General features: G+C 44.1%; 1 protein-coding gene across 9 annotated transcripts in view; it reads right to left on the bottom strand.

The window, feature by feature from the left end:
• Nucleotides 1-25,666, bottom strand: part of NIPBL (NIPBL cohesin loading factor) — a 322,368-nt gene that overhangs the window by 162,981 nt on the left and 133,721 nt on the right. For all 9 annotated transcript variants that reach the window (XM_043515304.1, XM_043515303.1, XM_038403810.2 and 6 more), the window contains exons 2-4: nt 15,785-15,926; nt 13,518-13,683; nt 10,862-10,992 (exon numbers count right to left, since the gene is read on the bottom strand). In XM_043515304.1, the coding sequence (XP_043371239.1) occupies nt 10,862-10,992; nt 13,518-13,683; nt 15,785-15,848 (361 nt within the window). In that variant the 5' untranslated portion in view covers nt 15,849-15,926. The remainder of the gene's footprint in view (nt 1-10,861; nt 10,993-13,517; nt 13,684-15,784; nt 15,927-25,666) is intronic.

Genomic DNA, 25,666 nt, shown 5'->3' with positions numbered 1-25,666 from the left:
TCAGTATAAAAATGGGAAACAACATTGGGCAAAATGCTGGGTGTGGTCGCAGCTGGACCTTAATCCTTGTAGAAGACCGCATAAGGTGGCTCCGAAGTAAGGCCCCTGATCTCGGACATCCTGCAGGCTGACGTTATAGCAACAACAGCACACGATTCCAGTCTGGGGGGAGAAGAGGGAGGGTTGGAGAGATGCTGGAAGTGCAAGTAGAGATGCTCCAGACCTTTCAAAAGCCATGTTGTCATGTCGTGAGTGAAGCTTGACCTGCCTTGGAATGGAAGATGGAAAGCCAAGATAGCGGCCTTGACTGATGACAGGAGTTTGGGGTGCAGCAGATAATCCAGGATCTCCCACAGCGGGGCCTGCTCGAATACGCCATTCCGAGAACCAGCATGTGAATCTATTCCATTTGGCCAAGTAAATCACTCTGGTGGAGGGTTTCCTGCTACCCAGCAAGACCTGCTCAACATGGGCTCAGCATGCTCATTTGTCCATGCTTAGCCATGCAGTAGCCAAGCTATCAAGTGCAGGGCCACTAGATTTGGATGCAAAAGACCGCCATTGTTCTATGACAGCAGATCTAGGCAGAGGGGCAGCTGCAGCAGGGTAGCTACCGAAAGGCTCAGCAACGCGCCGAACCAGTACTGGTGAGGCCACGTGGGGACTATTCAGATAATTTTCACCCTATTTTGCCTGATCTTTACAGGATTCTATGAATCAGTGGCATTGGCGGGAAGGCGTACATTGGCGACCATGGAATGAGAAAGGGATCTGACAGGGAGTGCCTGTCCATTCCTAGGATTGAACAGAACACGTGGCATTTTCTGTTCTGCCTAGACATGAACAGGTCCACCTGGGTAGTCCCCCACCTCTGGAAGATTATGCTGACTACCTCCAGATGGAGCGACCACTCAAGGTGAGAGAAGAAAGTCCTGCTGAGGTGATCCTGGTTCCAGACAGGTGCACGGCTATCAGATGAATGGCATGACGCACACAAAAATCCCAAAGGCAGAGAGTTTCTTGACATAGGGCTGAAGACGTGGCACCTCCCTGACTGTTGATGTAACACATCACGGCAGCATTGTCCATCAGGACCTGCATCACCTTACCCTTCAGATGGGGCAAGAACACCTGGCAGGCCAGGCAAACTGCTCTGAGCTCCCCGACGTTGATATGGAGGTCCAGGACATCCCACCACCAGCAGTCCTGGGTGCTCAGTTCGCCCAGGTGGGCTCCCCAACCCAGGGTCCACAACAGGGATGGAGTCATGAAAGGGACTCCCTCCATCACCAACTCAGGGTCCAACCACCAATCCAGAGATGACCCAATGTGGTCCGGCATCCAAACTATCTGGTCTAGGTCATGCCTGTTGGGAATGTAGACCAACGCCAGCCATGCTCATAGCAGCCGGAGATGGAGCAGAGCATGGCTGACCACATATGTACACACAGCCATCTGGCCCAACAGCTACAGGCAGGTGTGAGCCATGGTGAGCGGGTGGTTCTTTACATGGGAGATCAGATCTAACATGGCCTGAAAATGCACTTCCAGAAGGAAGGCTCTGGCTCGCATGTAGTTGAGAATCACCCCCAATGAACTCTATTCACTGGACAGGAGTTAAGGTGAATTTTTTTTTCTCATTTATTAACAGGCCCAGAGTGCGGCAAGTGGAATGCACCAGATTGAGGCTCCTCTGCACTTGTTCCTGAGACCTGCCCTTGATGAGCCAGTCATCGAGATATGGGAAAACCTGGACCCCTTGGCATCTCAGATAAGCAACCACTAGCACCATACATTTTGTGAACCGCCTGGGGGCCGATGAGAGGCCAAAGGGCAGCAATGTGAATTGGAAATGGCGCCAGCCCGCTATGAAACTGAGGAAGCATCTGTGACCTGGAATATGGAAATAAGCATTCTTTAAGTTGAGGGTGCTGTATCCATCTACCGGATTCAGGAAGGGGATGATGGAGGCCAGGGAGACCATGCAAAACTTCAACTTTCTGAGAGACTTGCTGAGACCCCCCTTTTGCCATCGGAATTAGGAAATAGCCGGAACAGAAACCTTTTCCTTTCATGTCCCGAGGGACCTCCTCCACTGCCCCCAGGCACAGGAGCCTTTTGACCTCTTGAATGAGGAGTTGTTCATGAGAACGGTCCCTGAAGAGGGATGGGAAAAGGGAGGGTTGGAATGGGGGCTGCTGAAAATTGCAGGGTATAGTCATGAGATACTATGTCCAGCACCCAGAAGTCTGAGGTGGCCTGCAACCAGGCCAAACAGTAGAGACTAAAAGAATTGAGGAAAGGACAGGGTGGCTCTAGGGAATTGACTGGGGTGTCACTCTTGAGCGCACCTTCAAAATGAGCTTTTGGCCCCCGGGATGCTTCGCTGGCCTGGGCTGCACAGGTGAGTGGGAGGAGAAAGGGAGGCGATGTTGAAAACTCATGTCTCTATCCCTCCTCCTAGCAGACCCCGACAAGGCTGATAAGGCCTTGGCAGTGGGGGCAGCCAGAACTGCTTCTATGCAGACTGTGGTGTATACTTGCCCACTGAGTGAAAGGTAGCCCGAATGTCCTTCAACCCATGCAGTCTTGCATCTGTTTGTTCGGAGAAGAGACCATTCCCATCAAATGAGAGGTCCTGGACTCAGATCTGCATCTCTTGGGGAGTCTGCAGCCAGGAGCTGTGCCACATAACCACCCTAGCTGCCAAGTCCGCAGTGTTCCACGACATTAGGAAGGAGCACCTAGCCGCCACAGTGCTGTCCGCCACCAGGGTGCTGAATTCACAGGCCAAACACTGTGGAAGGGACGCTTTGAACTTATGGAGGGAGTCCCATAAATTAAAATTCTATCTGCCCATGGTTCGGCACCCGGAATTGCAGGCTGGCAGTGGACTAAGTTTTTCTTGAAAAAAGGTCCAATCTTTTGGCCCCTATTTCTGGGAGTTGAGCTGATGTGCCCCTGCTTGTCTTTTTCATTCGCAGAGAAAATCAACAAGCCCAGAGGTGGGTGGGTATAAAGGTACTCAAACCCTTTGCCTGGGACAAAGTACTTCTTTTCAGCCCTTTTGGAAGTGGAAGGGATAGAAAACAGGGTTTGTCAAAGGGCCTTTGCAATTTTGAGGACCTGGTCATGCACTGGTAGTGCAACATGGACCAGGGTAAAGGCTGAGAGGACGCTGAACAAGGTGTCTCCCTGTTTGGCCATCTCCTCCACCTCTACGTCTAAGTTCTTGGCCATCCATTGAAGCAGGGCCTTATGTTCTTTAAAGTCATCAGTCGGGCTGGCCCGCAAGGGTCCCGCGACCGCCTTGTTCAGGGATGAAGATGATGACTGTACCACTGGAGGAGGCCCTGGGGTATCGTCCCTGTGGGGGAGGGAGGTTTAGGGGAGCAACTTGTTGCTCTGAGGCAGAGGCAGAGGCAGATGAGCGGTGCAAAGCAGGAATCGTCATGACTGGAACACCCCATGCGCTCCAATAAGGCCATTTTGCTGGCCACTAGCCATGCTGACAAGGTGGTGCCGTCGATGTAGACACAGCCTCAGGACCCTAATTGCGCCAATGGAGTCTGGGAGAGGGGCTGAACTGCCCTTCCATGCTGGAGGAATCCTAGTGCGGTTACCATGGTGGGACCGTCAACGCTTGCGTCCGCCTGCTCATCATCGAAGACCGGTGCCTGGAATGAGAGGATCGGTGCTGGTATTGAGGAGATCGGTGCCGGGGTGACCGGAGTTGTGACAGGGAGTGCTCCCATGGGGCAGATGACCAAGATCTGCACCAAGAGGATGACCGGCAGGAGGACAAACAGTTGCTGGTGGTATGGGGATCGATGCCCTCCCCCAGGCGATCCGTGTTGAGATGGCAGGGACTACAATTGTGGTAACAGTGACCAAGGGTGATTCCCAGAGGATCTGGGCTGCAACTCCAGAATCTGCGGTACAGAGGAGAAGAGCACTGCCTTGTCTTGGGGATCAGCGGCACTCCACTGCCCCAAGCGGTTTTAGCAGTTGGCTTGCCCTCATAGGGAGACTTTGCAGTTTCCTGCAGTGTGGGCGGAGGCCTCTGGCTCTCTCAGTGCCAAGGAAGCTTGGGAAGGCATGGATGCCATCAGGAGTTTGGGTCCCCTACTGCTCCTGGGAATTGGTAGTGGATCCTTTAAGGGGCTATGGGAGGCACATACACATGGGTCCTTTGCCCGATGGCCCTTCTTGCCCGGTGCTGGGGACTGTGCATCTGTGTTTTCTTTTTGGGCACCAGACATGGGGAGTGGTGCCGGGCGATGCCAGGGGTGTGCTGTGCACTGAGGCCGAGATATTAGGTGAGTCTTGGCAGGATGGCTCAGGACGAAGGGTAGCCTCCATGAGCAGAGCCCGCAAACAAATATCCTGCTCTGAGTCCTGGGTCAAAAATATTTACAAATACGACATTTGTCCTTCACATGCGATTCCCCCAAGCATTTGAGGCAGTTGCCGTGGGGATCACTTAAAGACATAGGCCTATTATAGTCCACACATGGCTGAAGCCCCAGAGACCGGGACCATGCCCCATCTGGGGCAAAGTGGGACTCTAACTTCTAACTACACTTAACAGCTACTTAACACTGACTACTATATACAAACTATTTACAAGGCGCTAAGGCTTGAAGTTAGAGGAGACGAAACTGCTAGCCCTTGCTATGCAAGGAAAGGTGCTCTGACACCCACCACAGGTGTTAAGAAGGAACAGGGAGGGTGTAGAGTCAGCATTGCCTGATATACCAACGCATGAGCGTGGCACTCAAGGGGGCACTACAGCTGGCCCTACGGATACCGCTAAGGCAAAAATCTCTAACGACCCCACACAGGGGCACACGCACGCCTAGAATGGAATCAACATGAACAGCACACTAAGAAGAACCAAGGGCATGCAAAGAAAAAGCTATGCTAAAATGGAGATACTGTTGACAGTATTTCAGTAATTATCCCCAGACTATGCATAACAAACCCGGATTTGAGTTAAGGTGAAACTTAAAAGAAATCTAAATATTTTAATGTATAGAAATGCACAGCTAAGGAATCCAAAACGATCATAATGCTGCCCTCTATGACACCATGGGGGACAGAGGAAAATGTGTAAAAAATCCCCCTATTTTTAAAAATAAGTTTAATCTAGTGTGAGGCCACAAACACTGAAATCTCAATCATAGCTTTATTGTTATCACATTGCATTACTAAAAGATGGAGTTAAATCTTAGGTGTACATTTCTATATCTAAAAATATTTGAATTTCTTTTAAGTTTAACATTGAGATTCCTGGGTTTGCTATGCTTGGTTTGTGGAGAATCTACTACACCACTTAAAAAAACAAAACAAAAAACAACAACTTGCAAACCTTTCCTGAACATATAAGGTCACTGAACAGTCAGAATGCAGTAATGGAAAGGAAAATCAATGCTTATTATGAATGTTAAATTAGTAATTTAAAATGAGAAGAACTCAACCCTGAGGAACCTTGTTAGTCCACACTCTAGAGTTAGACCAGTGGTTCCCAAACTTTAACAGCCCGTGAACCTCTTTCACTAAATTGTGAAATCTCGTGAACCCCCTCCTAAAAATGAGTATTTCCAGGGATTTAAGTTTAAATTTCCTCTGCACTCCACAATCCATGGGGCTCCTGCTGCTGGACCCCGTTGACCGCCCCGGTCAACTAAGCACCACTGAGCTCAGGCTGAAGGTCCCGCTGACTGCCGGGGCTCAGGCTGCCAGCCCCAACTGCCCGGCCCCACGCTGCTTGGGGCTCGGGCTGCCAGCCACGTGCGGAGCGCTGGGCTTCGGGCTGCCGGCTCCCCCGCTGATGGGGGCAGGGCTCGGGCTGCTGGCTCCCCCGCTTTCCCTGGGGCTTGGGCTGTCTGCCTTGCAACCGGGTCTCACCTGCTGTCTCCAATGCCCGGGGTCCTCTGGCTGCCATGAGTGAAATTTTTTTGGCGAACCCCCTATAAGGTTGTATGAACCCCAGTTTGGGAACCACTGAGTTAGACTCAAAGAAGGAGTGGCCTCATGAAGATATACAGAATATTGATCATGGTCTGCTGAAATACTCTACAGCAGAATTTTTCACATGTTGCCCTTTGTACAGAAGTTGGACTACAAACAGACTGTGTGGTGATGTGATTCAGTTTGTTCATATACCTTGTTAACAGAAAATATCTCGGAAAAACCCATGACATAAACCAGAAATAATGGAGTACATCAGCATTCTCAACCTTTCTCTCTCTGAGGCCCCCTCAACATACTATAAAAATTCCAGGATCCAGCAGGGGTGGGGGGCCTCGGGGCAGGGGCCCTGGGCATGGGCTTAGTTTGGTTTCTATTTGGGGGAGGGGGCAGGGGCCAGTGGGGCTCGAGCCACCTCCACATGGCAGGGTCTAGGGAAAGAATGCTACCTCCACCCCTGATTCACCGCAGCAGGCTACCCCTCCTGTCGTGGGGGGGGGAGGGAAAGGGAGGGAAGGGAATGTGCAACCAAAAATTGTAACTCAAAGATGGGGGGCTCAAAAAGTTTGAAAACAGCTTAGCATCAGGGAAGGAGTAGCTTGGGGCTGTGGTGCAGACAGGGGGTAGCTCAACTTGCAGGGAGGGGGTAGCTAGGGGCTGTGCGCACACAGGTAGTGGCTGTTGGTGCAATCAGAGGAGTGGCTAGGAGCTGTGTGCAGGCAGGGGGTAGCTCAGGGTGCAGGGAGAGGGATACTAGGGACTGTGTGCAATCCAGGCATAGCTTAAGAGTGTAGGGAGGGCATAGCCCCAAGTTGTGGGGAGAGGGATATTAGGGGCTGTGTGCTGGGAGGATTGCCCTGCAATCCCTGTTCCCGGAGGGGTCTGCCAGACATGGAGCTGGGTCTCCCCACCCAGGGGGCTCTTACTGGCTGCCTCTGAGGGAGCAAAAAGGGCTAGGAGATGAAAAGCATCATCAACCTGGTGCACCTGCAGGACCAGAAGGAACCGTGATGCTGTCTGCTCCATGGCACCAGCCACAGCAGGAGCTGCTCCACACTGCCCAGCTCCTGCTTCCCGGCTCCAACCTGGCCGGGGGCAGGGAGAGGAGATTGGGTGGGAGGCGAGAGAGAGGTGTGGAGCTGCTCCTGAGACTGCTGTGATCTTGTGCTGCAGTTTGGGGGGGGGGAAGGGGGGAGAAGAGGGAAATCCCTCTATGTTCCCAACTCTTCCCATGGGCTCAGGGCTTCTGCCCCACAGGAAGCACCAGGGCTCAGTGCTCCAGGCTCCGGGATTCAGTCCAGCAGCTCCTGGCTTTAGCTCCATGGGGGGGCACCAGGGATCTGGGCTTCAGACATGGGGCCCCTGGTGGAGAACTGCTGGAGTACATGACCAAAATTAGTTTGCAAAATGGCTAAAGAGCTACAACAAAGGGGTAAAGAAATAATCCACATCTGAGCTCAGACAACTGCAGCCAAAAGCCTAAATACTAGCTGAATGCCATACAAATTTTAGCGATCCCCAAAAATCTATTTAGCTACCTACTGTCAATTGAACATCACTACTGTATCACTTAATATCAGGAAATGCCAACTCCCTTGTGAGAAAAGACTAAATCTGTCTACATATTAAATTTCCTTTTTAGAATTATTCAAATCAGAAGTAAAAAGAAATCTTCCAGCCCTAATTTCTAAGTTGAACTCTTAGTCTTACAGCTAATACTGTTTGTAGATTTCAAAGTCTATGGAATTCCACTTGTTCTCTTTACTGTATCCATTAGAATCCAACACGTAAGATATACAGTGTGAAGCTGGCACACCAGGTACCAACTCATGCCAACGCCTCAGCCCTCACTGAACACTGACAAAAACATAACTGGAAACTAGTCTGTCTTACCTGTGTGTTAGTATTGTTAAGATAAATATTAAGAGCTGTAAGAATGTGTTTGGTGTCTAGACATTATGATTAGTGTAGGAAGCTGCATATACAGATTTCACTTTTAACCTCTATTGTGCATGGTATAAAGTTATGAGCGTTTGCATTGTAAACCTGTGTAATCGTGTAACTCACCAAACAGGAAAAGCAGCATTAATTAATGTGAAGTGTTCATCCTGCACACAGGATGGCCCATTGAAGGCAAATGAGGAACTGTTTAGCATCAAAGAGCAGAGACCTTGTTGACTACATTCCTCACTCCCTCCAGGAAGAGGAGACCTGCACATGAACTTATCCCATCAGCTTAGATTCTGGGGTGAAGGGATAAAAATCCCTGACAAAGAGAAACTGGTATCTTTATAATGTCTGGACTCTGAGGGGCAAAGATTAACAAACATAAGCAAGAAATCCTCATGCTGCTTGGCATGGGGCATCCCTGAAGGATATACAGAGCTGCTTATTTTAGAAGCTTATATTACCTTTTTAAATCTAAAACTGTAACTTGTGTGTGTATGTTTCCTGTTTTAATCTTGTGAATAACTCATTTTTTTTTCTTAGTTAATAAATCTTTAGTTAGTATATTACAGTATTGGCTACAAGCATCGTCTTTGGTTTGAGATACGAGACAATTGACCAGGGATAAGTGTCTGGTGCTTTGGGACTGGGAGTAACCTGAATATTGTTGTCATTATTGGTGTAAAGTGACCATCTACCATACAGTTAAGCATGTCTGGGTAGCAAGATAGACTGGAATGCCCAAGGGGACTGTCTGTGACTCCATAGTAAGACCGTTACAGTGCTTTAGAAGTTCACATTTGTTATTGGGTTGATTAAATCTCATTACAGAACATACATGTTTGGGGTTTCTGCCCCGCTTTTAGACAATCTTCCCTGAGGCTGCCACTCATAGGTCTGGACCATTCCAGACAGTGTGATGTACAAGCTAATTTATTCAGTAAAGACCCGGTTTTCTGGTGGCACCTGCTGCCCTGACATATTGTACTAAAACACAGATTTTTGTCCCAGTTTCCATATAATTGTTTAACTGCCTCACTGGCATTCTTCCATCAGCTGGCCTCACCAACCTTATATTAATAACTCAAGTTTCTACCACCTCTGGAGGAAACTTGAAAAGGCATAAAGAGGAGACAGACACCCAATGAAAGCTGAGTGTCTTACTCCATTTGTGCCTTGTCAATTTCTCTATTGAATTGTCTATGCCATAGAGCGCAATATTCGAGCTTACAAACCTGTCTGCATCATAAAGAAAAGAAACCCTAGCTGATCTTGTCTCAATTCTCATTAGTGACTCCATCAGAGAGAGAGTTGGATGAGACTTTCTAATGACCACCTACTATGATTCTTGAAGCTGGGGGGAAGGGGAGGGGACCTGGGGGTATCGTGTTTTAATTAACAGTATGCTTCAACAAACTTACATTTTTTTTAAATCTGGCACCAAGTAGTTTAAGGTTACAATAGCAACCCAACTGTGTCCAGATCAGAAAGTCTTCTTCATATTTAAAATGTTTTTCATTATACAGGCAACAATTTCCATCAAGATGAGGGTTGTTAGATGGATAATTTCATGGATTAAAACTACCCCAAGAAGAAAGATTTCTCAAGTGTTCCAGATCTGTAGGACATAAACCAAATCTTGGGATAGTGATTCCCAATTATCTATCCACTAGGACATTGTTTTCTATTTCATGCCAATTATGTATTCAGGATCATTCAAATGAACAAAACTGAGTAGAAGTGCCTGAGTAGAAGTGACTTGGTTCTCTTTTAGGCCTGCTATCTGCTACTTGCAATCCAATCCGTCTGTGCTGACCACTTCAATATGGTCATGCTTTGCCTCATACCCGAAACTCTTTTCTCTAGTATACCTAATTCCTCTCAAAATTTTGCTCTCTTCTCCAGCTCCTCCCTCTGGCTACACACATATGATTCAATGTTTGCTTACATGCCATGCAGCAGCATTGCTACAAATCTTGAAGTCTATATAAATTAAGATTAAACTTTTGTGACAGTTTAAGCATGCTACATCTTCCCCTCTGATCCCCTGAAATATTTTACATTGCTAAATTATTTGTAACTCCTCCTTCCAAATTTTATATTTTGTATGGAGCGGTTACCAATACCTTCCTTCCCTAATAATTTTTTTAAATGCCATCAGTTTTTAAACAAGTTTGTTAAGAATGACCGTACTTGCTTCACAAAAGGCATCTCCCCTTGCAATTTGATTCAACAATTAAGTATAACTTTTCCCTCAAAATCTGCAGAAACTTCATCAGCTCTTGGTTCCTCCTTTGCAAAATTCTTCGCCAGGGACAAATTAATTTAGATTCAAAACAGCTACTCACTTCATGACAGCAGAAATTTTTATCACTTTCCATATATTTTTATGTATTAGATATAAACCATTCCCACAATTCCCTCAAACAGCTTTGTCCCAGGGTCCTGCCCCACAAGCAACTGGGAGGTCACCAGGACTGGGAAGCAAGAGTCTCAGTTAACCCACATCCCTGCCGTTTGAGGTGCTGAAAGCTGCCACTGCAACAATAAAATTCGGAATAGCTGCAGTTCATGTGAACAATCTCACTGGTGCATTGGCAGCTTACACTGGTATAAGACAAGACAAATGTAAGAAAAGAGCCAAAGATAAATTCAGAGCCATTTAAAAACAAACAAAAACCAATACCAAATCCCTCTCCCCTCCCCCAAACAAAATCCCACTAATTTGCAGGAGTCTAACCTTATTTTTGCCAATTTCCCATTAGATTTCTAGTGTCCCTGCTTATCCCCAAGGAGTAACCAAGATACACAGCATCCTGACATTACCCAAAGGTAATACACAAAGATCAGAATTTGTCATATTTGTGATCCATGTACATTTCTGAGGACTAACTTTTTTTTTTAAATGTATAAAATGTAATTAGTAGAAACATATCCTCACCACTTTGTACCCCGTATCTGTTTTGCATGCTTTTCTCCCTGAAAACATTAGGATTCCTTGCCAGGACAGCCTGCAGCAAGACTGGTATATCTCCCTCTGGATCATCGCTGCCAAGGTTATCTTTCAATTCTCTGGGATTGAAGAGATAAGCAAACAAAAAAAAGTGAATGTTTTCAAAATATCGGAGGCTACAGGTAAAAGCCACAGACCTGCTCAACAATAAATAGAAAGACGTCTAAAATGTTGTCCCTCTGCTTCTCAATTTGAGATTCTTATTCTTTTTTTCAGCAAAATGGAGGGAAAGTATTTGTATCTGTCTTCATATTAATAATTTCCCCACTATTACCAGTTAGACTAATGATAAAACTTCCCATGTTCACTCAGAGCCTCATCTTCTCCATCACAGAACAATGCACTAATGGCAAAGCCACCAAGGAAGTTTCATTTTAAGGGTACGCTCTGTGTGTGTGTGTGTGTGTGTGTGTGTGTGTGTGTGTGTGTGTGTGTGTGTGTGTGTGTGTGTGTGTGTGTGTGTGTGTGAAAATAAATAAATATAGACAAACCTCATTTCTATCACACTCAGGTTTGAGCTAACAATTTAAGCATGCTTCCTCTTTAATCAGGCAATTGCCATATCCTTCACAGGACAAGATTGTCTATCTATCACCCACCCATGGGAGTTACAGGATTTTCTTTAAGATGTTCCTATGTTTACAATCCCTCCCCTAGCCTTGGGGGCTTTTTTTAAATATTGGTTTATCTTGGGGGATTGGCTTCACACTCAACCATAGTAAATTACTAGAACATTTGGAAGCAGTGTAGGGGGCAAAGCCCCGAAGACAAGCCAATTCACAAGACAGAAAAAAAGCTCAGGAAGCATACTTGACAAACAGCTTGAAAATTCTGAGTACAGGAGCCAATCAAAGCAGATGAATTATAAGAGCCAGAGTAGAAACATAAGCATATTCATAGCAGTGTGAGAGAAATAAATGTGCAGCAATTATGCAAATTCCTGTACAATAATTGACTAATAATGGATGCAGGCCAGATTACAGGAATGTTACAGGGTGTCTGATCCCTATAAACAAAGCAGGTCCAGCTACTTTGTTCCAATATAAGTGCTCCATTTGGCCAATTAAGTGGAAGGTAGGGAGCAGCACCTGGGGCTATAACGGATCAGGGAGAATCTGAGAAGGAGCAGGTACTTGAAAGAAGCTGGAGGAAGTCTCAAGGGAAAGGCTCAAAGCAGAACAACAACAGAGGGGTTTGCTGGCTGGCCTTCCCAAGCTGGAGAGCCAAGGCCAGAGGGCTGAAGCCACAGGAGCAGCAGAGGGAGTTGCCTGCTTACTTGCAAACTGGAGCCAAGGGCCAGAGAGGAGTGAAGGCAGGGAAACATCAAAGGGGATTACCCATTAACCTGTCTGAGATGAGAACGAAATAAGGGGAGTGATGGATGCTCCCTTGGTGAGGATGAATTCCCAGCAGAGAGACCATGGGGGCTCCCACTGGGAAGAGTAGGGTCATATGCCAGCTGGAAGGGCTTAGGTAGATGTCCTGACAGGTAAGGATAGGACTGAAGAAAAGTGGTGTTGGAAGATGCTGGAGTGTAGTATGTGCCATGTCAATGCATTAGTTGGCAGGAGATTTTAAGGATTTATGCAGTGGGAGGTTATAAATGGACTATGTTTTAGGACTTTTATTATGGATTACTTGCATGATATTTTTGAAATAAATAGGTCCCAAGGAAGAGCATAACTGAAGCAGGAAACAACTTAGCAGCCCAAGAGGGGAACTGGGATAGTAAACTTGGCATTAGGGCACCCAGGAATGAGGGGGAGTTGTTGACAAGAGATATGAAAAACAGTATACAAATGATACACCCACAACATATAAAATTGCAAGTAGCAATATATTCTGGTTTTAAGATTCTACTCGATAAGTTTATGGAGGAGATGGTATGATGGGATAATGGGATTTTGGTAAGTAATTGATCTTTAAATATTCAGGGTAAATAGGCCAAATCCCCTGAGATGGGATATTAGATGGATGGGATCTGATTTACTATAGAAAACTCTTCCCTGGGTATCTGGCTGGTGAATCTTGCCCATGTGCTCAGGGTTTGGCTGATTGCCATGTTTGGGGTCGGGAGGGAGTTTTCCTCCAGGGCAGGTTGGAGAGGCCCTGGAGGTTTTTTTCCTTCCTTTGTAGCATGGGGCATGGTTGACTGGAGGGAGGCTTCTCTGCTCCCTCGAAGTTTTGAACCATGATTTGAGGACTTCAATAGCTCAGACATGGGTGAGGTTTTTCATAGGAGTGGGTGGGTGACATTCTGTGGCCTGCGCTGTGCAGGAGGTCGGACTAGATGATCAGAGTGGTCCCTTCTGACCTTAGTATCTATGAATCTATGAATCTGGAGGAAAATCTACAGTTATTAATATGTAATTGTCCAGTAACCTTGCACTTTGATTAGCTAAAATTATTTAATGGGGTTCTAATACAAATTGGTACTGCGGTACACAAACTTGACAAAGTACTTGCATATTTTCAATTTTAATAAATAAAACCACTTCTTATACCTATTTTTGCTAATTTTAATCTCACAAAGAAGAAACAAGTTATTCTGACACTTTGGTGTGAAGAAATACAAAGTACATACATGTGATCTGTAGACACCTGGTTGAGGCTGTGTACAAGTTGTGAAACCAGATTTTCATCCCTGCAGGCCAGAAGGCAGTTTACCTCTTCTGCTATCCGTCCATTAAAGAGCAGGCTTTTTGTAGTTGTAGCAGGTAAAGGTGAGGGAAGAGGCAGCTGGTTCAAAACTGCATTAGAAGAAAAAAGTAACTCAAATTATTCCACTGATAATTAACCAATAGACCTGCATCAGTTTATTCTCTCACATTCTTAAAAAAGAAACACAGTAAGTTTGAAACAAATTGAAGATCTCTGAGTTACTCCTTACATCAAGAAAATCTGGAATCATATTTTAAACCAAAAAACTGAATTTGGTCAACTCCACAGATTACATTATAGGATTTTATTTTAAACTAAAGACATCTGACAATGCTTTCTTTTTCCAAAAAAATTGTTTCTAATAAATCAGAAAACACAATAATTAATATATTAGAACAATTTAGCCTTGGAGCTGAATCAACTATTAAAAAGGGAGAAAAAACAAAAAACAATACAGTTGCACATCATTCAGTGATTGTGTACAGCCTTTGTTTAAAATTTCTTGTTTCATCTGCAAATTGCAGTGGCATGCATCAAATGTTCAACGTTACTTGTTTCTAAGATGAACTGATCTAAAATCAATGTGATTTGAGGAAATCTTGATTTACATTTCTACTTGTTATTTTCATAAAGGACAGTCCCTTTTCACTGACTGATACAACCATTAAAACATGTTAATTTGCAATTAAATGTAGCCTTTGAACTAAATTTGGTACTTTTTGTTAACCAGAAGGATATGGCATATCTATACAGAGTTATTTCTGCAATTATATATCTTAACATACCTTTATTCAGATTTTCAATTTTCACATATTTTATGTTAAGAAGAAATGTATTTATCTTTTTCTATCAAATTAATTTTTCACTCATGATTTTGCATCAAGCTGGTTTTGGATGGACATTTGAATTCCATCAAAAATGCACAAACAGTATTTTAAAATGTTTTTAATTAGTTAAATAAACTATCTTAAATACACTGAATAAATTAAAAAGACCATCAAAACATATTTTCCATTTAAAATAAACTCATTTATTAAAAACAGTGTTTAGTCACCATGTTCTTCAAGTTATTAGAATTAATGGACCTCGTCCTCTCCCACCTCGTTTTTATTCATATATTGGAAGAGGAAAAACAAACTTTCCTGCTTTTTTAATTTCCAGTTGGTGTCTCAACTTTGAACAAACTAGACCAAATGAAGAAAAATTCTGTCTGCATGTGCAGAAAAGGATACTGCCATCAGAAGCTGGTTTAGCACTTCAACAAACTCTGGTTCCAGGTGGTCAGCCAGTGACTTCCACGGTTCAATTGTTTAACTTTCTGTAACACTTCAACAGCAAACATGTACTGCTTGAATGGTTCACCTCCAGCCCTGAAATTTATTATGGTTGGCATGACTGATGGATGATTATTAGACGTTCATGTCATAGCAGCATCTTCCAGTTCAGTAGTTGGGCATCTATACTCTGGCACTTTCTCTATTGAGAATATTGGCAAGAAAATGAGGTAGGGTGAATTCTGATCCATCTGCTTCTTCACAATATTCAATTTAACTCTGCTATTGGATATTTTCTTCTGTGGTGTTCCTTCGAATTTCTTTCCAAATTTCAACAGCATCAGCAATAGAGCAGCTATTTTTTTGTATTTTGTCCAAAGCTATGGAAGTAGGTTTCAGAATATTCAGCATAGCTTCTGTGTTTCTCTTTAGTCCAATGTTGACTACCTGGGCTATGACAGTCCAACTATTTTGTCAAGAGAGTCTTCAAAAATTTCCAGTTTTTAATTAACAGCTCAAAATAATCAACCAGTGAATTCCATCATGCATCTTTGGGGAGAATTAGTTTTGATCCTGTGTCTCTTCAGTGAAGTTGAAGCAAAATGATTGTTACAGAAGCTTTTCATAATTTCAACAACATTTTCCATTATTATTAGAATACTTAAATCTTTGGCTAAAAGATATAACATATGGGTGCAAGTTTCAAGTTCACTTCATTATCCATTTATAGGATTTCTTCTCATCTTAATTTCAGCATATCTAATTTATTTTTAAAAATTTACTATAGTAAACTTAACATAGTTTATCATAATTTCAAATTTAATTTTAAAACACATTTAGGTTTTAAAATAAACTAAAAATATTGAACAAAAATGTAGAAAAAGTATGACTAAAAACTAAATAAAAAAGTACTTACGGTCTGTGAGACTAGCAATCCCTGCAAGAGTAGTGATGGGAACATGAGGCATATCCCCATTCATCCTGAAGCTCTGGGATGGGTGCCTACACAGATGTTTTAGTTCAGGTGCCAGCTACCATTTCTTTCCATCTCCCAAGCACTACAAAAAGCAAACAAAAACCAAATAAGCAAAAATTCAATTTGCTTAAAGCTATTTGGAATTCAAAAGGATTATCAAGTTACAATGAAGCATTAACAGTTTATATCATCCTTAGTGCACTTGTCTATTCACAAAGAACAACTTTATTAATAAACAGTAAAGAAACTGTGGTATAAAGTGTAGGAAGCCACAAATGAATCTCATCAATACTGGCTTCAATAATTAATGTGAGCTTATTCAAATGACAGAACAGTGATCAAAAAGGCATGTTTCTCCTAAGGATTTTATTATAAAGGAAACTGCTGCTCAATTTATACACTAGCAAGCAAATTGTCAATATTTCATTCACCGATATTCTTTTAAGTATCAAACATTTGATGCTTAAAATCCTGTTATACCTGATCTTGTGAACAAATGACCTAAGATGACTGTAATTGAAAGATTAGTGGAAAAAAAAATCTGTTCACTTTGCACTTGACAGCACTTTATGCCTAGTTAAAGTATTTACCCTGTATAGTCAGTTTCCAATTTGTGGGGATCTTACAGACAACAACAAGGTAAAGCAACATTACAAAACAGGAAAGTGTAATGTATAACTACTAAAATTAGCAGGGGAACCAAGGGCAGATATAGCACCTTAATGTCATTACAAATGAAAAGTTCAGGCCTAAACACTGTTCTGCGAACGCACATATTCTCTTTAAGTTGAAAACTTCTCCTTGGCAGATCTATGGTAATGTGTAAGGAACTTCTATACAATTATATATGGTAACATTACGAGGATAGCTCAATGGATTAGTAAAATCTTTCACTTCTAGGTTACTGCATCAAATCTAATTCAGATTGGTAAATACTGAAAGTTATCACCTGAATGCTGTTTGGAGCCTTACATGAAATGAGTTGTCACAGATGAGGTTGTAGAAAGGTGTCCACTAGGTTGAAATAAAACAAAAAACCCCAAACCATCACTCTAGACATCTCTTGACAATATAAGCATAGACCCCAAAAATTCACTTGGAATGGAAAGTAAGCTATACTCATAGCTCTAGAGATAGTGCCTTCAGGTCTGGGTTCAGGCATTTTGCAGGATAGCAGGGGAAGCCTGTACACACACACACACACACACACACACACACACACACTCTCTCTCTCTCTCTCTCTCTGCGTATTTTATAAATTAATAGAAACCATCTTCAGAGATATCAATCCAGCACTAAAGAACACTAGTCCAGTTTACACTTAAAAAAAATCATTGTTAAGCTGTTTATCAATGCAGTGAATTCTTTATAACAGCAGCAACCCTAAGCATTCAAGTTTGTCAATATTTACATATAAACCACCCCAAAAACAGAACCTGCAACTTGATGTTACAACTGATATCTGGATTAAACAGTCTGTTCTGAAATGTAGTTCTCCAATTAAAAGTAATTATATAAAAGTGGCACCTTCTTATTTACATGTACCCAGTCACATCTGCTTGTTTCAGGCCTAGTCTATACAGTTTTTATGCTGGTATAACTGTTTCAGTTAGGGTTGTGATTTTTTTTTTAACTGAAATAGTTATACTAGTACAAACAATAGTGTAAACACAATTGTATCTGTATAAAGGTGTCTTATACTGCTATATCTTATTCCCCTTCTTGTACAGGAATAACTTATACTAATATAGGCACCTTTATAGCAGTCTAGCTATACATAGTAGGGATATTATTTCACTTTAACTATACCAGTATAGTTAAAGCCATACAACTTTTGTGTTTAGACCAGTCCTTATTAACTAAATCAGTGGTTCTCAAATATTTGTACTAGTGACCCCTTTCACATAGCAAGCCTCAGAATGTGACCTCCCCATTAAAGATTAAAAACACTTTTTAATACATTTAACACCATTATAAATGCTGGAGGCAAAGTGGGGTTTGGGGTGCAGGCTGACAGCTCGTGATGCCCCACATAATAACCTTATGACCCACTAAGGGGTCCCAACCCCCAATTTGAGAACTCCTGAACGAAAGGGTTCTCGATGGTTCATGCACACTAGCTACACAGAGCCATCATAGTTATGGCAGGGGAAAGTTGGAGTCTACTCCTCTTATAACAACAGAATTGTTTAAGTTCCAAGGAGTTACAACTTTACAATTCCATTGAAGACAAGGGCATAATCTGGATACATTAGAAGGACAGATTCCAGCTTGACTCTCAGATCCCAGATTAAGTTAAAGGACTTGCAATTAGAAAATAAACAATCTTTTTGTTGGTAAATTGAATACATCTGATGTGAAGTCAATATGAGATTAATATAGAATCCAAAGCACCAATTTTTAGTCACTTCTCAGAGAAGAAATTCACTTAAATTTATATGCTAACCTCTTTGGGGTGTTTGTTTAATGTAAAACTACTTTTTAGTTACCAAATGAATGTCAGGAGAGAAGTGCTTTTGAAATTGTAAAACTTCTGCTTTTTGATACATCTGTAAAACCCCTTAATTGTAAATTAAATGAATTATGCAAGACATTACTTAGTAAGACCATCGGTTTTAAAGGTTCCCTGCAATAATTTATTAAAAACTAGCATTCTGGACTTTTCTAGTTCTTTACTATGTATAAAAAACAGCCTAGAAAAGATTGGGATTTTTTACTGATGGTTTCATACTCATCAAGAATGTCAACTCTGGTTTGTCCTAGTTTTGCTGGAGGAATTTGAAGAGGTCTCTGGAATGTTTATTGGGAACATGAATATTTTAACTAAGACTTCTCTTTATATAAATGTCATTCATTTATTGAAATTTTTAAAAAGTGTTTATAAAAACAAAAATAAAGTTTAAAAAAGTGACCAAAAATCTCTTTCCTCCTCAACTGCTCAAATATAACTGACTCTTGCAATGCCACCATATCACTACTTCTCTAGAGTCTTCAAGTTAACAAGACCAGAATTTCTAATTAAAAAAATCAATCAATCAATCAAAAAAGTCCCTCCCCCCAACCCTTGAACATTTGAGACCTTCTCCTGTAATGTAAAAGGGCAAAAGCCTATTATTAAAACTCTGCAGGTCTCCCTTAAGAGGGTGGGACAAATAAATTCTAAAATTTAAAGACTATACTTTAAAAGTTACATATAAAACAGCTAAGTCTATTAAGTATGAAAGAAGAGAAGGTTAATCACCCTGTGTGGTAATTGAGGTTCTTGGAGGTGGCTATCCCTGTAGGTGCTCCACTTTAGGTGAATCTGTGCCCTTCTGTTTGTAATTGGAGATTTTTAGTAGTGGTGAATCGCAGTGCTATCCCCATCTCGCATTGCCTCAGGCAGTTACATAGCACTGTGAGACCAATCCCCCATCCCCTCAATTTCTTCTCTATTGCAGTCTCTAGAGTGAAAAAACTCCATAGTAGAGGGGAAGAGGGAGGGTAGTGGAGCTCCCACAGGGACAACTGTCTTGAAGAACCTCAATTACTGCACAGGATGAGTAAGCTTCTCTTCTTCTTCAAGGAGTGTCCTGTAGGCACTCCACTTTAGATGACTGGAGAGCAGTGCCCCTCAGTGGAAGAGAAGGGAAGGGCTTCAGAGTTGCAGTCATGGTGGATGATAAAAACCGGAAGTCCGAATAGAGTATCAAATGATGAGTGCTGCTGTATGGCATAATGCTATATGAACATATGGGCTGACGCCCAGGTTGCTGCTCTGCAGATGTCCATAACCGGCACACTGTTGAGGAAGGCTATCCATGTAGAGTGTGCTCTGGTGGAGTGTGTTCTCAGTGTTGCAGTGGTGGTGGTGGTGGAGGGGGTGGGGGGGTTTGTAGTGTTGCTGACAATAACAAATTAGAAAATAGTGGAAGTAGAAACCCTTCCCTTTGTGTTGTGTTGGTACTGGTTCTACTGTGCCCAGGTGTATGAGACGGTTTACCTCCTATTATAGTAGGTGTTTGTGAGAAGGGTCCCTGAAGAGGGAGGTAAATTGGATGGAATAATCAGTCTCAATGATTTTTTAGACCCATATGTCTGACGTGATGGTCACCCAAACTGGGTGGAATGGGGTCAGACGGTCTCGAACAGATGAGTGGTTGTGAATGGTTCCAGCAACTGAAAATGTGAGAAGTATCTCAGGTCCTCAACCAAACCCTCAAAATTGTTGTTTGGGGAAGTTGTTGATAAATCCAGAGCTGAGAAGGGAGTGATCTCCTTCTAGTGGGTCCCTGCCTCTGCCTTTGCAGGTCATACTGCCTCTGAGGTTGGATGTAGGGTACGGCTCTTGTTCTTTGTGCCAAGAAATACTTCCTTTGCTTTTTTCTTTCAGAAAGGTGTATAAATGTCCACGGATCTGAGAGCCACCCTGGAGTTCTTTAATTTATGAAGTGACTCATCCATCTTGGATCTGAACAGCTTCGTGCCCTCAAACGGAAGATCCTCGACTGTAGATTGTACTTCTTTGGGGAATCCAGAGAGGTGGAGCCAGGAAGCTTGCTGCATTACCATAGTCATGGCAATGGAACATACCACCGTGTCTGATGAGTACAGTGAGGCCGATAAGGCTGTTTGAGCAAGAATAAAAGGAGTACTTGTGGCACCTTAGAGACTAACAAATTTATTTGAGCATAAGCTTTCGTGAGCTACAGCTCACTTCATCGGATGCATTCGGTGGAAAATACAGAGGGGAGATTTATATACACACACAGAGAACATGAAACAATGGGTTTTATCATACACACTGTAAGGAGAGTGATCACTTAAGATGAGCTATTACCAGCAGGAAGGGGCGGGGAGGAGGAAAACCTTTTATGGTGATAATCAAGGTATGCCATTTCCAGCAGTTAACAAGAACGTCTGAGGAACAGTGGGGGGTGGAGGGGGGAAATAACATGGGGAAATAGTTTTACTTTGTGTAATGATACATCCACTCCCAGTCTCTATTCAAGCCTAAGTTAATTGTATCCAGTTTGCAAATTAATTCCAATTCAGCAGTCTCTCGTTGGAGTCTGTTTCTGAAGTTTTTTTGTTGAAGGATAGCCACGCTCAGGTCTGTAATGGAGTGACCGGAGAGATTGAAGTGTTTGTGCAATTATATTTGGCCATCAATGTCTCGTAATTGCCCATCCTAAATTATAGGGTCACTGACAAGTAGACCTTTCATCCACAAAGATCTAATCTATTCCAGTCCCTGTCACATGGGATGACTGTGGTCTTCCCCTTTCATGCACAGCCTTTAGCACAAGAGAGTTTGGTGTGTGATGTGAGAACAAAAATTCTACTCCCTTGGAAGTGACATGATGATTTTTATCCGCCCTTTTGCAGGCGATTGTTGCCAGTGCCTGCCATATTGTCATGGCTGGGTTCATGACAGCCTCATTTATTGGTAGGGCAATCTTGAAGGAGGTTCAAGTCTGGAAGAGATCTTGCAATTTATGTTGGGCTTCCATCACTTCCTCCAGGAGTATCTCCAGAGAATCTGCAATCCTTTTAAATAGTTCCTGCAACTGTTTAAAATCATACCCCATGATGTGGGCACAACAGCTTCATCCAGGGAAGAGAAAGAAAAGTTGCAAGACGGTGTAGGTTCCCTGGTCCAAAGTTTCCTCTAATTCCTTGACTGCCTCTTCTGGAAGTTCAGAGAGTCCAGGTACAGAGGGTGAAGGAGAATGCCTCAACCTCACCCTGGGTGCACAGGGAGGCTTAGGGTATTGTTGACGGTATGCTGTCCATAGATCCCAGTAAGGCCACTGTGGTGGAAATGACATGGTAAATGACAGGAGTCCCTGTACCAGCCTTGAGTTTTGGGTCCTGGGTGATATTTACAGTGTTCTGGTGGACCTGGCCCAGTAATTGTGTGGATAGATGAGGAGTAATGGGAGGAGTAGATTTCTCCTTCATCCTCATCACTAGATAAAGGGGGAGCTTATCTGGGTGGTGAAGTAAGATGGGCTCAGTACTGAGCTTGCTGGAGTGAGGTTGGTACCAAGGAGACCAGAAAATCTTTGTGGAGGAGAAATTGTTGCAGTACCGAGAGCATCAGTACTGAAGAAGGTATCGTCAGCAGTACCAATGTTTTTGTTGTGGTTGTTGGTGCCGAGGGTCATGCACTATACGCTGCAGAGGCAGAAGGTGGTGCCATAGTCTGTAGCGTTGCTGAGCTGCTCGGTGTTGTATGTTTGAACGGTTCTGGCAGCGCCCAGGCAGGGACTGTAGGTCTCCCTTTACTGACTTTTCCGAGCCAGTCCACTTAACATCTTTTGCTTGCGCTGTATCCACGGTACCAGATGGTCCCGTTATCTCACGGATGGAAGGTCTCACTGCTGTCGGTACTGATGGGGTCTGTCAAGTCAGGGAATGCTACTTATTGGTGGATTTCCGAAAGGGGAAGTTGGAAAAAATGGTTACTCACCTTCTTGTAACTGTTGTTCTTCGAGATGTGTTGTTCACATCCATTCCAATCAGGTGTGCACGCGCTGCGTGCACAGTTGCCAGAAATTTTTTCCCCAGCAGCTCCTGTCAGGTCAGCTGTGGATCCCCCTGGAATGGCCCCTTCATGGTGCTCAATATATGACCCTGCCAACCTGGCCCCTCCTCACTTCTTTCTTGCAGGCTACTCCAACAGAGGAGTAGGAGGGTGGGTATTGGAATGGACGTGAACAACGCATCTCGAAGAACAGTTACAAGAAGATGAGTAACTTTTTTCTTCTTCGAGTGCTTGTTCATGCTGATTCCGATCAGGTGACTCCCAAGCTCTATCCCGGAGATGGGGTCGGAGAGTTAAGGAATCGCTGATTGGAGCACCGCTTTGCCAAAAGCTGCATCATCTCTAGGGTGCTGTGGGAAGGCATAGTGAGAGGTGAATGTATGCACCAAGGGACCAAGTAGCTGCCCTACAGATTTCCTGTATCGGGACCTAGGCCAGGAATGCAGCTGACAAGGCCTGTGCCCTTGTGGAATGAGCCTTAAGAGGCTGGGAGGTGGGGCTGGGATCTTGGCCAGCTCATAACGTGTGTGGATACAGGCCGTGATCCAGGAAGATAATCTTTGAGATGAGATTGGGAGTCCTTTCATGCAGCCTGCCACTGCCACGAACAGCTGGTTTGACCTCCTGAATGGCTTTGTGCGCTCAATGTAGAATGCTAATGCCCGTTAAACATTCAATGAGGGCAGCCTTTGCTCTTGGGTACTGTTGTGTGCCTTGGGATAGAAAACAGGTAGAAAAATATCTTGGCTAGTATGGATTTGTGACACTACTTTAGGGAGAAAGGCCGGATGAGGTCTGAGTTGCACCTTTTGTGGAAAACCATGTAGGATTGGTCAGATGTAAGGGCCTTTAACTCTTACATCCTCCTGGCTGATGTGATGGCGACCAGAAAGGCTATCTTCTATGACAGATAGAGAAGGGAGCAAGTCGCCAGCGGTTTGAATGGGGGTCCCATAAATCTGGAGAGGACCATGTTAAGTTGCATGCCAGAATAGGCTGTCTAACCCGAGGATATAGCCGTTCCAGGCCCTTAAGGAAATGTCCTACATAGGGTTAGCGAATATGGAGCGTCCAGACGCGCCCGGATGGAAGGCCGAGATAGCAGCAAGGTGTATCTTGATGCATGACGCTGTCAGGCCTTGTTGGCAGAAGGTACTCCAGGATGAGTAGTATAGATAACTGGAGTGGAGGAGTGTGATGTTGGGCATACAAGCAAGTGAACCTCTTCCACTTGGCCAGATGAGTGGCCCTGGTGGATGGTTTTCTGCTGCCGAGCAGGACCTTTCTCACTGGTTCTGAGCACAGGAGCTCCATTGGGTTTAGCCATGAAGCTTCCAAGTCGTGAGATGGAGGGACTGGAGGTCTGGGTGGTGAAGGTGACCATGGTCTTGTGTGATCAGATCGGGGTATAGAAGTGTGGTGTATCAATGTTGGCAGGGCCAAGCCGGGGCCAGCCTTTCACTCTGTCTCTGCAGATTTTTATTCCACTGTGCACAAGTGGAAATGGCGGAAAGGCATATATGAGACAGTCTCCCCAGGGAAGCAGGAACGAATCCAAAATCGAACCTGGGCTGTATTTCTGAAAGAAGCAGAACATTGGGCACTTCCTGTTACTCTAGGTGATGAACAGATTGACCTGGGGAAAAACCCACTTTTGGAAGATGGAATATATGACATCCGGACAGATGTCCCACTCGTGATTGTGAGACGATCTGCTGAGGTGGTCTCCTAGTTCATTCTGCACACCTGGGAGATAGCTCACTCCATTCATCTGGAGGCGTTCTATGCAGAACTCCCATAGCTGAAGGGTCTCCGGATATAGGGGGGAAGATCAGGCTCCACCTTGCTTGTTGATGTAAAATATGGCTGTGGTGTTGTCCGTCATTACCCGCACACACTGACCTTGGAGCCAGGATAGGAAAGTTTGGCACACTAACCACATTGCTCTAAGCTCTCTGATATTGATATGCAGGGAGAGCTTGTCCTGTAACCATAATCCTTGTGTCTGGAGATCTCCCAGATGCACCTCCCCAACCCAGAGCTGACATGTCCATTACTAGGGACAAAGAGGGCAGGGGGCTGTTGAAGGGGACTCCCTTGCACACTGTGTGAGGGTCGAGCCACCACTGGAGGAACCTGAGTACTTGGTCTGGCACCATGACCACAGATTCCAGGTGTCGCACCTCGGGTGATATACAGACGCAAGCCATGCTTGAAGTGGTAGGAACATCAGTCTGGAATGCCGGACCACATAAGTGCAGGCTACCATGTGGCCAAGGAGACTCGGGCATCCCCTAGCGGTAGTGGTCGGGTACTGCCTGAGGCTTTGGATAATGTCTGTCATGGTCTGAAATCGGGTCTCTGGTAGGAGCACCCTTGCCTGCACTGAGTCCAGCACCGAACCAATTAAGTCTATTCTTTGAATCGGCGACAAGGTTGACTTGTTCACACTGAGGAGTCCCCCCAACCTCTCGAAAGGAGCTCTGACTAATTGGATTTGAGACTCCACCTGCTCCCTGGTACACCACCTGAGTAGCCATTCGTCGAGATAGGGATATACCTGCACCTGCCTCCTGCGGAGGAAGGCTGCTATGACTGACATACACTTGGTGAACACTTGGGGGCTGTCGAAGGGGAGGACCATGAACTGATAGTGTTTGTGGCCAGCTACAAACCAAAGAAATCGGTGGGGTGGGGTGGCGGTGGTTTTATTTTATTTTATTTTTTTTAAAGAAAATTAACAGGGAAGGGTAACTAACTAACTATTAACTAACTACTGGTATTCTAAAGTTAAAACCAGAGAAATCTGAAGTGCAGAGGCACTGCTAAGTGCTCCACCTCAAGCCGAAGGCAGTAGAGAAGGAACGGGGCGGGGAGGGGGGGTCAGGGTTTGGACACACAGCACCATGTACCCACCTGAAGCTGCGGAGAAGGGGACAGCGCGTGTGTGACGAACCAGGCACTGCTACTAAAAATTTCCAATTATAAGTGCAGGGGCATAGATTCACCTAAAGTGGGGCACCCACAGGGATACTCCTCGAAGATGCAGCCAATGTTTAATATTCATTAAATTCAATTATTGAAAAAAGTGCTTGCCCACTCAAGTTTCACTCACTGTAAAGATTTAGCAGCAACAAAATGCAATAGTGCTTAGGTATCACTTTGATATCTAACATTGAAAAACCTAATCAAATGAAGAATCTCATGGAATAATATTAGTTTCAACTGAGTTTCAATCTATAATATTTACAAGGATTACACCAGTTTCAATTTACCCTTCCCATAAGCAACAA

Source organism: Dermochelys coriacea, chromosome 5 (genome assembly GCF_009764565.3).
Source record: "Dermochelys coriacea isolate rDerCor1 chromosome 5, rDerCor1.pri.v4, whole genome shotgun sequence".
In the NCBI taxonomy this organism is placed as follows: Eukaryota; Metazoa; Chordata; order Testudines; family Dermochelyidae; genus Dermochelys; species Dermochelys coriacea.
Note: the sequence above shows the minus strand (reverse complement) of the source record. Positions and strands in the feature narration are given on the sequence as shown.